This window comes from Cololabis saira, chromosome 10, assembly GCF_033807715.1.
Source record: "Cololabis saira isolate AMF1-May2022 chromosome 10, fColSai1.1, whole genome shotgun sequence".
NCBI lineage: Eukaryota > Metazoa > Chordata > Actinopteri > Beloniformes > Belonidae > Cololabis > Cololabis saira.
In genome coordinates, this window is record NC_084596.1 from 2,492,716 (window position 1) to 2,507,793 (window position 15,078).

General features: G+C 44.7%; 1 protein-coding gene across 1 annotated transcript; it reads left to right on the forward strand.

Annotated features, from left to right (window-relative positions):
- Nucleotides 1–10,045: 10,045 nt before the first annotated feature.
- On the forward strand, nt 10,046–14,684 carry LOC133452308 (transcription factor JunD-like). Its single transcript, XM_061731544.1, has 2 exons — nt 10,046–10,277; nt 11,691–14,684. The coding sequence occupies exon 2, from the start codon at nt 11,829–11,831 to the stop codon at nt 12,738–12,740; it is 912 nt and encodes a 303-aa protein (XP_061587528.1). The 5' UTR covers nt 10,046–10,277; nt 11,691–11,828; the 3' UTR covers nt 12,741–14,684.
- The last annotated feature ends 394 nt before the right edge of the window (nt 14,685–15,078 follow it).

The window sequence follows — 15,078 nt, forward strand, 5'->3', positions numbered from 1 at the left end:
CGCCAGCAGGGGGCCGATACACTACCACTAACACAACTGGCTTCTCTGATTTCCAGCTCGGAAATTTCAGACTAAGCGTGAGGCTTTCAAACGTATTATGATTGCACTTAGGTTCAATTTTTGTTTGGAGACTGGAGTTATAAATTGCTGCGACTCCGCCCCGGCCCGTGTTTCTAGGAATATGATGATTAAAGTAGCCGGGCGGAGTTGATTCATTCAAACTAACATACTCTTCATCCTGTAACCATGTTTCTGTTAAGCAGAAAACATCACTCCTGCTCTCTGTAATTATATCATTTACTAACAGAGACTTGGAGCTTAACGATCGTATATTTAGTAGTCCGCATCTAATTTTTCGGTCTCTTATTGGTACCAAATGTGCATTGGTTTTAATTTTTACAAGATTATTTTGGTTAACGCCTCTATAACGCCGCACCTGGTGAACTAGTGGAGGGCGGGGAACTGCAACTACTTCTATTTTGCTAGGCACCTGGTTAGAGTTACCAGTTACATCATGTAATCTTATAGTTTTGTTGGCAGGCGTTGGTCCTCGAGAAGCAGCAGAGAAGTGTGTTAAACTACAGCTCTGCATCCTGGCCTGGACCCTGCCAGGCCAGGATGCAGGCCTGGCCTGGCACAACAGAGTTCATGTGTCATGAGACAACACTGCTGCTCCCTCCTTGTCTAGTGTCTCCCATCTCTTGTGTGGCTGCTCTGGTGTTCCCAGTACTGGAGTTGAGGGGGGATGAGGGGGGATGGCATCCCCCCCTGAAATAAAAACGGTCCAAATCATCCCCCCCTGAAATAAAAACGGTCCAAATCATCCCCCCCTGAAATAAAATGGTCCAAATCATCCCCCCCTGAAATAAAAACGGTCCAAATCATCCCCCCCTGAAATAAAAACGGTCCAAATCATCCCCCCCTGAAATAAAAACGGTCCAAATCATCCCCCCTGAAATAAAAACGGTCCAAATCATCCCCCCTGGAATAAAAACGGTCCAAATCATCCCCCCTGTAAAACTGCCATCCCTCCTTTCCATCCCTTATGTCATTTCATCAATGAATGTGTTTTTACTGCTATTTCAACATTTAGAGTCATCACCAGAAAAATAACTTATTTGACAATTTTCACCTGTTTCAAGTAAATTTTCACTTGAAATAAGTAGAAAAATCTGCCAGTGGGACAAGATTTATCTTCTTATTACAAGCAAAAAAATATTGTTCCACTGGCAGATTTTTCTACTTATTTTAAGTGAAAATCTACTTGAAACAGGTGAAAATTGTTGTTTTTTCCAGTGATGAGTCTTGTTTTAAGTGTAATGAGATTTATTTTACTAAAATGAGACATTTTAACTAGAAATAAGACAAATATTCTTGTTAAGATTGTGAGTTTTTGCAGTGATCCATGTTACTTATCCTGTGAAGGACAGAGTCATATTGATAAGTTCAGAAAAGTGTTTTTTATTGTTGTGTTTTGATGTATTTGATGTAAGCCCAGTGGATATTTAAAGCTTACAGAAGGCTGCATTTAACTGCTGCTATGTCATTCCTGCAGTATTTCTGCAGGTGTTTTGGTCACTGCTATTATTTGTAATATATTATATTATTTGTAATCAGCACAAATTATCTGTCCCCATATGATCAAATCCACCATCCCCCCTGATTGTTTTTTACAACTCCAGTACTGGGTGTTCCTGGTTAGGAGGTGTGTTACCTCCTACACCGCCTTCCTGGACTTCTTCAGCTCCAAAAATCAACATCATTCACCATCAACTGGCCTCAACACGCTCTTCCACAAATGACCCACCATGGATAACCACCACCAACCAACCCCTCTCCAGTCCTCTCACCAATTTCACTCCGGTATCAGAACACACCATCTCAGAACTAATTCGTAAAGCCAAAACCACCACCTGTCAGCTCGATCCCCTCCCCACCCTGCTTGTCAAAGCATGTCTGCCATCCATTTCCCCCATGATTACCAAAATAATTAATTCTTCCCTCACCACTGGAACCGTTCCCCCAATCCTCAAACTAGCTGCCATCACACCCACCCTAAAAAAACCAGGTGCAGACCCATCTGACCTCAATCACTACAGGCCCATCTCCAACCTTCCCTTCATCTCCAAAACTCTGGAAAAGGTGGTAGCAGCACAATTACAGTCCCACCTCAATTCAAATAACCTCCACGAACCCTTTCAATCTGGTTTCCGCCCCAATCACAGCACTGAAACAGCCCTGGTTAAAATCACCAACGACCTCCTCCGCGCAGCTGACTCCGGCCTACTCACCATCCTCATCCTCCTGGACCTCAGCGCAGCTTTCGACACCATTTCTCACCCAATACTCCTGGACCGCCTGGCTGGCATTGGGATCACTGGTGTTGCACTCTCCTGGCTTTCATCTTACCTCACTGACCGTCAACAGTTTGTCCAACTACAGAACCATAAATCCGGATGCACGGGTGTCACAATGGGTGTCCCCCAGGGGTCAGTACTGGGTCCACTTCTCTTCACCATCTACCTCCTACCCCTAGGTTCAATTCTCCGTCACCATGGGGTCCATTTTCACACTTACGCAGATGACACTCAGATATATATCTCCTCCAACCCCACCGCTGCCATTCCTCCCGCTTCCCTCACCACCTGCCTACACGACATCAATACCTGGATGAGCAATAACTTCCTAAAACTCAACGGCAATAAAACTGAGGCTCTTCTCATCGGCTCCAAATCCACCCTCACCAAGTCACAACCCTCTCCCGCCCTTCCCATCATCATCGACGGCTTCCCGGTACCCTTTTCCCCCCACGTCAAGAGCCTCGGCGTCATTCTGGACAATACACTCTCATTTGCACCTCACATTCACAACATCACCCGGACTGCATTCTTCCACCTCCGCAACATCTCCAGACTCCGTCCAGCACTGTCCCAATCCAGCACCGAAATTCTGGTCCACTCATTCGTCACATCCCGTATCGATTACTGTAATGCTCTCCTCACTGGCCTCCCAACCAAACTCACCAACAAACTACAACTCATTCAGAACTCGGCCGCCCGGATCATCACCCGCACCAAGTCATCTGACCACATCACCCCCGTCCTCATCCAACTCCACTGGCTCCCAGTCCAATACCGTATCATTTATAAAAACCTCCTCCTCACCCACAAAGCCCTTCATAACCTAGCCCCCACCTACCTCTGTGACCTACTGAAAGAATACACCCCCTCCCGCACCCTCCGCTCAACCTCTGCTGGACTTCTTTTCACTCCCACCTCACACCTTAGCAGCATGGGTGCCCGAGCTTTCAGTTGTACGGCACCCAGACTCTGGAACTCCCTCCCCCCATACATAAGACAAATAGACTCCATCACCACATTCAAAACACAACTCAAGACTCACCTGTTTAAACTTGCCCACTCACTTTGACCGGTCACCACACACTACCTCCCACCATACTGTTCTGTTATCTGTACTGTTGCTCCTTGATTGTATGTATTGTGTATGTGTGTATGTATTATAATTTCTACTTTATTATTATTGTATTTCCTTTATTGTATTGTTTTGTTTTTATTCTGTAAGGTGACCTTGGGTGACATGAAAGGCGCCGTTAAATAAAATGAATTATTATTATTATTATTATTACCGGGGCAACAGCTGACACACCTGAGCAGCGTCACTGACCATCACACCCTGGATGAACCCCCCCCCCCCCCCCCCCCACCAGTTTATCAGTTTCCTCCGTGGATCCTCAGACTGAACGTCAATGTTCTTGTAGTTCATATTTTCACCACAAAAGGGAGATAAAAGATCATATTTACATGATAATGTACCATTCTTAATGGTTCCTATGAAATTGATCTACAATTATAAACTCTTTTATATCAACATCTGAATAAAATATTTTAAAATGTATGAAAATTATCAGCTATAAATGGTTATTTAACATCTTGTAAGTCAACTAAGACCACAATAATTATTGACTCGCTGGTATTTAGGTTTATTAACAGAAAACCAAGAATAATCAGCAGCAAATGTTGATGGAAATGAACAAACAAGAAACATTTGATAAACCTGGAAAAAAATAAAAAATAAAAATATATATAAATATATATATATATATATATATATATATATATATATATATATATATATATATATATATATATATATATATATATATATATATATATATATATATATATGTTCTTAGAGTTATATATGTTCAAAGAGTTCTTAGAGTTAGTTGACAAGATAACACATTTATTATCTTCATTCTGTCATTATTATTAATAACAATATAACTTCTGATGAACTTGTTCATTAATAAGTCACTTATGTTACATTTCCAGTGATGCTGGAGGGAAGAACTAGTTTCTACTTCCTCTTTTCTCTACATGTGCAGCTGTGACGTCTTCTCTTCAAGACAGTTTAGATCATTTTATCCTGCAGTCGTTCTTTCAAAACCAGCAGATGAAATTCAACATCTCTTCTTCAGAAACTTCAGAAACTAAATAACAACCTGACAGGCGGTCGAACTAACCTGTTTGATTTTTGGGATTGTTCATTTTAACTTTCATCCTGTAAATGATGAGAAACGTAGCCAATAATCAATCTGGTATAGATCAGACTGGAATCTGGAATCAAAGGATTCAACAAAATGGTCAGGAAGTCAATATTAACACTTTAAATGATTAAAAGTGTAAAGTCTAAATCCAGTTTTTATTATTTTCATCTTAACCTAGTTTCCAGGGGCCTCATTTAAAATGGAGTGCGTAGGATTCATACTAAAAGTGCACGTACGCTCAAAAGCCGAAAATGCCGTGCGCAAAAAAAAATCCGGATCAATAAAACCATGTGCACGCAGACTTCCACGCAGTCCAGCTGGAAGGTTGCGTAGCTGAATCCGCCCCTTTACACGCCCAGAAATGCATATGGATGAGCCTGCTGAGCATGCGCAGTGGCTTCCTGCAGCCTGTTTGGCGCAGATCCATGGTTTGGCGTCAGAATGAATGAGAAGTAGCAGCCACCGTGACACTGACTTTCACGGAGACAGATGTTGTAGATGATGTGGAGGACAGGAAAACCACATTATTTGGTGGTCACAGTAAAAGTTAGAATAAGTATATAAATAGTATACAATAAAATAAAGTGAGTGAGTGGAAGCACGCCGTTGCTGCGCAAAACGCCGTGAGTTCCCCGGCGCAACAGGGGGGACATGCCCCCCCTCTTTTCAAAACCATGTTTTTTTTCCCCTTACTTTTTACAGTTTAAAAACTAACGGTAGGATCAGCCTTAAATTGCAAATTATCAAGACACTGTATGAAAGCGATACGAAAACGGCCCCGCAGCCCCGCTTCACCCCCCGCTCCCCCCCCTCCTCCTCCTCTCCCGTCTCCCCTCAGAGCTGCTCAGGGCGGGTTTATGGTTCTGCGTCACCGACTCAGAGCCTACGGCGTAGGTGCGCGTCGCCGCGTACCCTACGCCGTAGGCTCTGCGTCGTTTTAACGCGGGACCCTAATTTAGGCACCATATACAAGCAGCACGTAAAGGTTTCACGCGCGCGTAAAACTCATATATATGAAAAAAAATCTGTGTCCCTTTAGGGGCTCCGTGGGGCTCCCTAAACGCAGCCCCTCATTTGTTCTGTCCTAAAGCGGTGGGTGAAGAAGAGGCTGCAGCAGCAGCAGCAGAGTCCTGACTGACAGCTTCAGAGCCGGCTGATCGTGTCTGTGTGTGAAGCTGTCACAGCTTCACACACAGACGGACACGATCAGCGCTATATTATTTTATTTTATTATTTTATTATTTTAAGCCTGACATATGTTGTGATATGTGATGACATTATTAAGAGTGTGACATGAATCTGGCTTCATTTCACCACCTCACAGCCTGCGTCGCCAGTTCCCCGTGTCTTAAGTAAATTCTTACGGGAGGGTCCGAGTTGCCGTAAAGATACGCAGATTTTTCGGTTAGTTTTTTCTTTTTAGATCCGAGGATTTGCGTAGAAGGTGGCTTCCGCAACTTTCAGGCGCTTTTTCTGCGCAAGCAAGCTTTATAGATGAGGCCCCTGGTCTTCATGATTTCAGGGTCTTACCTGTAAAGTCCAGTATGTATTCAGCATCTATCTCCACTCTGTCTCCTTCAACAACCTGGCAGGTGAATCTTCTCTTGGAGCCTCTCTGATGTTTCACCATCAGATCAGAAACACAGTTGTTCTGTCCTCCAGACACAAACCCTTCACCTTCACCAAGCAGCACACTTCCTGTCTCATCCACCAGATGATGCTGTTCTGCTCACAGGGACCAAAAAACTGTCTCACCAGAGAACAGCGTAATGTCACATCTCCATCCCTTCCTGGATCCACATCTGGTGGAGATGGAGAGACTGGAAGAAGAGAAATAACTGCTGTTACAGAATAAAAAATGTCAAACAAGCTGATTAAATGTGAGAATGTATTTAATTTACTATCTGATTGTCTCATGTAAACATCACAAATGTGAACTAACATTAATGATGAAGTTGGAGAGAATATTGGTGAGATGATGTTTTACTAAACAAAGTTAAAGGTTTGTCTCATCTCTTCTGCACGTGTAAATAAATGTCAGGTGTTTGTGGTCCAGTTCCTCTGAGAGGATCCATCGTGCTGAGGACGATTCCAAACAGACCTGGGGCCTCATTTATAAAAGAGTGTGTAGGATTCATACTAAAAGTGCACGTGCGCCCAAAAGCCGAAAATGGTGTGCGCAAAAAAAAATCTGGATTTATAAAACCGTGTTCCAGCTGGAAGGTTGCGCACGTGAATTCGCCTCATATCCCACCCTCTACACGCCCACTTTTTACCAAGAATGGTCAATGTAAAGCACCTGGCGACTGTATTTGCATATGAATTAACCTGCAGATCAACAGTGTTTTACACTCAAAAATCATGGCAGAGAAGACCAGAAAGAGAAATTTCGCGGAGACTGAGATGGAGATGTTGTGGATGAGGTGGAGGCAGGAAAACAACGTTATTTGGTGGTCACAGTAGTGGCATCACTAACAAAAATAAAGCGAGTGAGTTGCCTGCCAGAATCTGATTTCTGGCCGCGGGAGCGCGCAGCAGCCCATTGAGCGATAGCGCTGAAACGTCAGATTTTCAGATTATGAAGCTCAAGAATGAGATCAAGCCATATTTAGGTAGAAACAACCTTTCATTAACTGTATTTTTGGCCTTCAATCAATTTTTGGCAGGTAAAAAGACCCATTATGGACAACATCTTCCTTGTTCTGGACAACCTTTGTAGGTTGTAGGTTTCTCTTGTGTAGGTCATTTGTGCAATAATGTGTTTTCTGGGAACTGGAAGTGGGAATTGATGTGTGTTAACTGTAGTATGGTTTGATTGTATATGTGGGTAAAGACTTCTGGGTTATGTTTCTATGTTTGTTGGAGCGTGATTGTCGCCTGTGCCTCTCGTATCCAAGACAAATTCCTCCTAAGGGAGACAATAAAGATTCATCTTATCTTATCTTTATCTTATCTTATTATTGACATCTGTAGAAGTGATCATGTGAATGTCGGCATTGTCTCTTTGGACCAAGAAAAAGCGTTTGATAGGGTGGATCACTCTTATTTATTTTCTGCCCTTAGGGCTTTTGGTTTTGGTGATGGGTTTCTGGCTTGGGTTGGGTTGCTCTACAATGGTGCCCAGTGTATGGTGAAGATGGGGGCGGGGCTGAGTCGGCCAATTCATGTACAGAGAGGGATAAGGCAGGGCTGTCCTATCTCAGGGCAACTCTACAGCCTGGCTATTGAACCTCTGCTGTGCAGGTTGAGGGATCGGCTCAGTGGTCTCTTACCGTCTGGGTCCTCCTGTCAAGATCGGCCCCATACTGTCTCTGCTTATGCTGATGATATAAACATCTTTGTCACCAGTCAGGGGGATGTAAACAGCTTAAAGGAAACCCTAGCCCTGTATGAAAAGGCTCCCTCTTTACGGGTGAACTGGGCTAAGAGTGAAGCTCTGTTGCTGGGGCAGTGGAGGGATCAGGCAGTGCCCAGTCTGCCTGGGGGCCTGGAGTGGGGCAGGGTGGGGCTGAAAGTGTTGGGAGTGTTTTTGGGCACCGAAGGGTTTCAGGCCAAGAACTGGGAGGGAGTCCTGGAGAAGGTGACCGCTCGGTTGTCTAAATGGACATGGTTGCTACCCCAGTTGTCATATAGGGGAAGAGTTCTGGTCGCCAATAACTTGGTCGCCTCGACTCTGTGGCACAGACTGGTCATTCTGACACCACTCAAAGGCCTGATGGAGGGAATCCAGAGAGCTATCCTGAACTTCTTCTGGTCTGGTCATCACTGGGTCCGAGCAGCAGCTCTCTATCTGCCTGTGGCTGAGGGGGGGCAGGGGCTGATCCACATCCAGTCAAGGATTGCCTCCTTCAGACCGCGCAGAGACTGCTGTATGGCTGCGGCCCGGGTTGGCTGGATACAGCCCGAATGTTGAGGAGAGCTGGCAGATTAGGGTATGACAAGCAGCTTTTCCTGCCGCAGCCTGAGCACGCTGACCTTTCTGGACTGTCGCCGTTTTACAGCTCGGTCCTGCAGGGCTGGCAGGTCTTTAAAATCACACGGACCACAGATGATACCCCGGGCTTGTGTTTGAGGAACCCTTGTTCTTCAATGACCTCATACAGACTCGAACGCTGCAGTCTGCCAGCCTACGAACCAGTCTCAGGGAGGCCGGCTGTACTAAAGTGGGCCATCTGATGAGGATGACGGCGACATCGGTGGATGCCCTGAGGAGGAACAGCAGCATCACCTCTATCAGGCTGATCAACAGGGGGGTGGAGGAGGTCTGTGCAAGCCTGCCACAACCCCTGAGAGCGTTTGTGAGGGACGGCCCTCTGTGTGAGCAGTGGGGGGAGGACCGTGAGTGCAGTTTCCGCTCGCTGTTTGTCTGTCCAGCTGTGAGGGAGTGGCAGGAGGGAGGGGCTTGCCCTTCGCCTGGACACCTTCAAGGCTGCAGAGAAGAAAGACCTTTACACAGTCGGCGTCAAGGTTTTGAACCTGCGCTGTTTGGCGGGCCTGAAAGAGTCGAGGTGGACTGAGTTTTTTGGTCCAGACGTTTCCCCGAAGGGCAGCTGGCGGTCCCTGTACAAGCTGCCCGTTGAGAAGCGGACAGCAGACCTCCAGTGGAGGATTGTGCATGGGGCGATAGCTACGAACAGAAACAGAGGGGGAGGGCTGTGCCTACGACAGTATGATGGACAGTATGGGAGACTTCTGTCGTATGTGAACTGTGGGGGAGGTTTTGTGCTCCGTAGGGGAGGCCGGAGAACTGGTTTTAAACTTCTGAGCAGAGGAATATTGTCTGTGTCTGGTTCTTGAGTTTATGATATGACGGTTTTATTTGTCCTGCAATGTCTCAATAAAAGGACTTTGAAAACTCAAACCTCTCTCTCTCTATCCATCCATCCATCCATCCATCCATCCATCCATCCATCCATCCATCCATCCCATTTCTCTCCCTTTCAATTAATCTATCTATCTATCTATCTATCTATCTATCTATCTATCTATCTATCTATCTATCTATCTATCTATCTATCTATCTATCTATCTATCTATCTATCTATCTATCTATCTATCTATCTATCTATCTATCTATCCATCCCTCTCTCTCCCTCCCTCCCTTTCTCCCTCTCTCTCTCCCTCTCTCTCCCTCCCTCTCTCTCTCTCTCTCTCCCTCTTTCTCCCTCTCCCTCCCTCCCTGTCTCCCTCTCTCTCCCTCCCTCTCCCTCCCTCTCTCTCCCTCCCTCCCTTTCTCTCCCTCTCTCTCTCTCTCTCCCTCCCTCTCTCTCCCTCCCTCTCCCTCCCTTTCTCTCCCTCTCTCTCTATCTCCCTCTCCCTCTCTCTCCCTCTCTATCCCTCTCTCCCTGCCTCTCTCTATCTCCCTCTCTCTCTCTCCCTCTCTCTCTCCCTCCCTCTCTCTCTCTCTCTCTCTCTCTCTCTCCCTCCAGCCTGACTGTCCTCCGTCCCTCAGGTCTCCCGTCAGTTCCACCACCTCCACCTCCACCAGAGCGCGGCTCTGCGCGGCCGCGTCGCGGGGGTTTGGAGCGTCTGTCCCGGGATGCGGGTGCCGGAGAGCGCCGCTGTTTCCGCCTGGATGAGGCTGAGGCTCGCAGCGGGAATCTGAGCGCGGTCGAGCGGGGGCTGAGTCGGGAGTTGGACCGGCAGCTTCCACCGGGGGTCGGTGGGGGTGACGTCTCTCTGGTCGGATTGTTTTACTTGTAGGATTCAGGTGAGTCGGACTTGGATCAGGGGCGCCTCCAAAACTGTTTTCTAGGAGGGGGAATTAAATTCCTGGGATGGAACCAAAACTAAAAGCCATCATTACAGGATTTTATTATACTGTTGTAGTATACCGGCTGAGAAATACTTTTTTTTTTTTTTACTTTCTAACTTGTCTGCATATGTATTAATGGTTAATACCATGTTGGTAAAAACCTAAGGCATATATATATTTTTTTTGTGTATATATATATATATATATATACATATATATATAAAACGTAGATTGCTCATTGAAAATGTGAAATATTAGTGAAGATACTCACATACATGTAATGGTGCATTGGTAAATGAACACCTGGAACAAAGAGTGTTAACACATGTATTATCTTTATTATGTCATTATTATTAATAACAATATAACTTCTGATTAATTTGTCAATTATTATCACTTATGTTACATTTCCAGTGATGCTGGAGGGAAGAACTAGTTTCTACTTCCTCCTCTTTTCTCTACATGTGCAGCTGTGACGTCTTCTCTTCAAGTCTAGTTTAGATCATTTTATCCTGCAGTCGTTCTTTCAAAACCAGCCGATGAAATCCAACATCTCTTCTTCAGAAACTTCAGAAACTAAATATTTTTTTTTTTTTTTTTTAATTATTTTTATTATTATTATTAGGCTCAGAAATACTTGAAGAAACACCTACTGATCTGCATTTGGCCCAAATGATTTGGGATGAAATGCATAACTGACGATAGAATCTAAGTGACCGGCAAGTGTTTTTTTTGGCGCCACTGTTCTGAGATGATTGTAATGGAGAAAGGGAAGGAATGAAGGAATGGTTTTAGATGGAAACCTTGCTCAGGCTTTTATGTTTGCATATATATGTATATGACATAAAAATATATAACGGGTCTTATAAATGTTGAGATTGCTAAAACCACTTCTTCAAGTCCTTTCATCGAGCTTTGAGGTGAGACCAGAAATAGGGGGGGGGGGTCTCATGTGATCAGGTCTTGTTGCCGTATTACACCAATATAAAAGTCTAGTGGGTTTTTTTATTTTAGTTCTTCTTTTTCACCTCGTTTTATGTTTGTGGCCGTTGGCGAACGGCAGAGAATGCTATTTTCACGATGAAAAGTTTGAGTCACTTCCTAAAAATCCCATTTATCTATTATATGTATTTTTCCTACCGTCCTTATTTATTATTTTACTTGTATTATCATCTTGTATTTATCTTTTTATTTTAAATAATTTTTTTGTATTTATACTGTAGATTTTTGTATTATAGTTTTTGCATATGTTTATATTTAAATTTTTTCCCTTTTCTTTAACCTGGGGCCCCCACTAGGGGGGCTCCCGCCTGTCATTGCAGTGTCCATGCTTCTTTGACCTTGTGACCTTGTTTCTTTCCTTCACAGACTCTTTTCCTCCTTCCCTCCATCCATCCATCCATCCTTCATCCCTCTCCTGCGGACGTCAGTGGAACCTGTCAAATCTGCGCGGCTAATCCCGGCTAATCCCATTATGCACATTAGCTCCTCGGCGTGTCTTTGTCAATGACGGCCAGGATGGAGACTCCCTTCTACCATGACGACTCCCCCGCCGCGCCGGGGTTCGGCCACGCCCCCGACTACGAGCGCTACCCGGGCAACAAGATGCTGATGGGTAAGAAGGCCGTGCCGGGCGGGCATCCGTTCCCCGGCGGAGGGGGAACTGCACCTGGGGGGCGGTCGGGGAACCACCTGGCGCCCGCCGGCGTGACGTCATCGTCCTCAACCGAGATGCTGAAGTTGCCCCCCACCGATATGGAGCACCTGATTTTCCAGTCCGGTCAGGGATTGGTCAACGCCGGGAACCCTTTCCTCTACCGCGGGCAGGCGACCAACGAGCAGGAGGGGTTTGCCGACGGCTTCGTGAAGGCGCTGGCGGACCTGCACAAGCAGAACCAGCTGGTGGGGGGGGGCCCCATGTCGCCGTCGGGGGGCGGGACCTACCAAAGGAACCTGATCTCCGGTGGGGATGTGCCCGTGTACACCAACCTCGGTAGCTACCAGGAACCGTACTCCGGAGGACCGGTGGGCTTCGGTGTGGGGGTCAACCGGGGCCCGGACGCCCCTCAAACCGTTCCCGAGGCGCCGCACCACCCGGGCGACCGGCCGGCTTCCCCGGCCGACCCGGACGAGGCGCAGGAGCGGGTCAAGGCCGAGCGCAAGAAGCTGCGCAACCGCATCGCCGCGTCCAAGTGCCGGCGGCGGAAGCTGGAGCGCATCGCGCGGCTGGAGGAGAAGGTGCGCGCCCTGAAGGGGCGGAACGGCGAGCTGGCGGCCACCGCCGCCGCGCTGCGCGAGCAGGTGGGGCAGCTCAAGCGGAGGGTGATGGGTCACGTGAGCGGCGGATGTCGGATCTCGCCGGCGGCTAAGTCCCGCGGGGAAGGCGCCGCCTCGACCGGCGCGGAGTCCATCGGTTGAGGCGTTCGTAGCTAGCGCTCGCGGGAGGCGGAGCTTGGAAGACAGAGGACACAATTGGACATTGGACGTTTTTGAAAAAGTGAGCGGGGCTAGCCCTGTGACATTTTCGCCGGGACAGAATTCCAAGGTGCCGCTAGGGGTTTGTTTTGGTGCGTCAGAGCAGCTACTTTACGAAGAAAAACAGCTTTGTAACTTTCACCGCTGGGTTTTTAGCGGTTATGCAAATATCGTTCGCTTCTGGAATGCGGAAGCTAATTTTAAGATAATTTTAATTTTTGATTTATTACTATTTTATTACTTTACTACAAAAGTCCCCAATTGAAAAGAGCCCGAGGGTCATTAGGCTAACTGCGGCTAAATGAATTAGCATGAATTGAATTGGGCTCATTGTTTTAGGGTAGAGTTTAATTTGAGCACATATGTGTGTGTATATATGTATATATGTATGTATGTATGTATGTATGTGTGTGTGTGTGTGTGTGTGTGTGTGTGTGTGTGTGTGTGTGTGTGTGTGTGTGTGTGTGTGTGTGTGTGTGTGTGTATGTATGTATGTATGTATGTATGTATGTATGTATGTATGTATGTATGTATGTATGTATGTATGTATGTATGTATGTATGTATGTATGTATGTATGTATACTACTACTGCTACTACTACTGCTTGAGGCGTTCGTAGCTAGCGCTCGCGGGAGGCGGAGCTTGGAAGACAGAGCCACAATTGGACATTTTTTTAAAGTGGGCGGGGCTAATCCTGTGACGTCATCGCCGGGTCAGAATTCCAAGGAGCCGCTAAGCGTTTGTTTTGGTGCGTCAGAGCAGCTACTTTACGAAGAAAAAAAAGCTTTGTAACTTTCACCGCTGGGTTTATAGCGGTTATGCAAATATCGTTTGTGTCATTTTTATTTAAAAAAAAGAAGGAAAGTCGTTACTTTTCGTACATTTGACAAGAAGTGGCGGTTTTGATGTTGTTTAATGTTTACGATGTGCTAGACCGTTATGAATTTATGAATTTGATCTATCTATCTATCTATCTATCTGTCTGTCTGTCTGTCTGTCTGTCTGTCTGTCTGTCTGTCTGTCTGTCTGTCTGTCTTTCTATCTATCTATCTATCTATCTATCTATCTATCTATCTATCTATCTATCTATCTATCTATCTATCTATCTATCTATCTATCTATCTATCTATCTATCTATCTATCTATCTATCTATCTATCTATCTATCTATCTATCTATCTATCTATCTATCTATCTATCTATCTATCTATCCATCCATCCATCCATCCATCCATCCATCATTTAGACGGATTGTTATCACCAATTTATTTATTTACGCTTATTTGAACCACATGATGGGATTCAATCGGACACCCCTCCCCCACTCCGTCTCTTTTTTCCCCCGTGATACTCTTTCTCTTTTTTTGAACTCAGAGGTGAAAAAAAACTATTTCTTTAAATAATTTATAAGCTTAGTGTTTGTTTTTGTTTTTTTATTCAAATCGGAAAAACGGACAATCGGTTATTTTACGACGACACATTTTATACGGACTAAAAAAAAAACATTGCCGTCGTCTGATATCTGTCGTAGCATTTACCATTTATACCGTAGCTTAGTAGCTACCGTTATGTCTCGTATCGACTGTTATCGTGTCATTTGGTTTCAAGAGTCAATCAAGAGTTTGAAAAAAGTTAATAGCGATAGCCGTGTCTTTGAAGTACTTTCTCAAATATCGCTTCTGGAATGCGGAAGCTAATTTTAAGATAATTTAAATTTTTACTTTATTACTATTTTATTACTTTACGACAAAAGTCCCCAATTGAAAAGAGCCCGAGGGTCATTAGGCTAACTGCGGCTAAATGAACTAGCATGAATTGAATTGGGCTCATTGTTTTAGGGTAGAGTTTAATTTGAACAAACTACTTTTTAAAAGTACCACTTACCTACCTACATACATATATATATATATATATATATATATATATATATATATATATATATATATATATATATATATATATATATATATATATATATATATATACATATGTGTGTGTGTATATATGTATGCTATGTATATTTATGTATGTATGTATGTATATGTAGAGGAGGAAGGAAGAGTTTAATTTGAACAAATTACTTTTAAAAATACTGATACTCTATCCAATAAAGGTACAAATATGCATATCTTACCGTTTTCTGACTTTCTTATACTCCGTATTTTTATTGTGAGATATATTCGTAGAGTAATACTGTTACGCAGGATCCGGATGAATATGTCGTCGCGGATATTAAGCTAAGTTGCTAATTACAATTTTTTCTTTAATTACGAAGTATTAG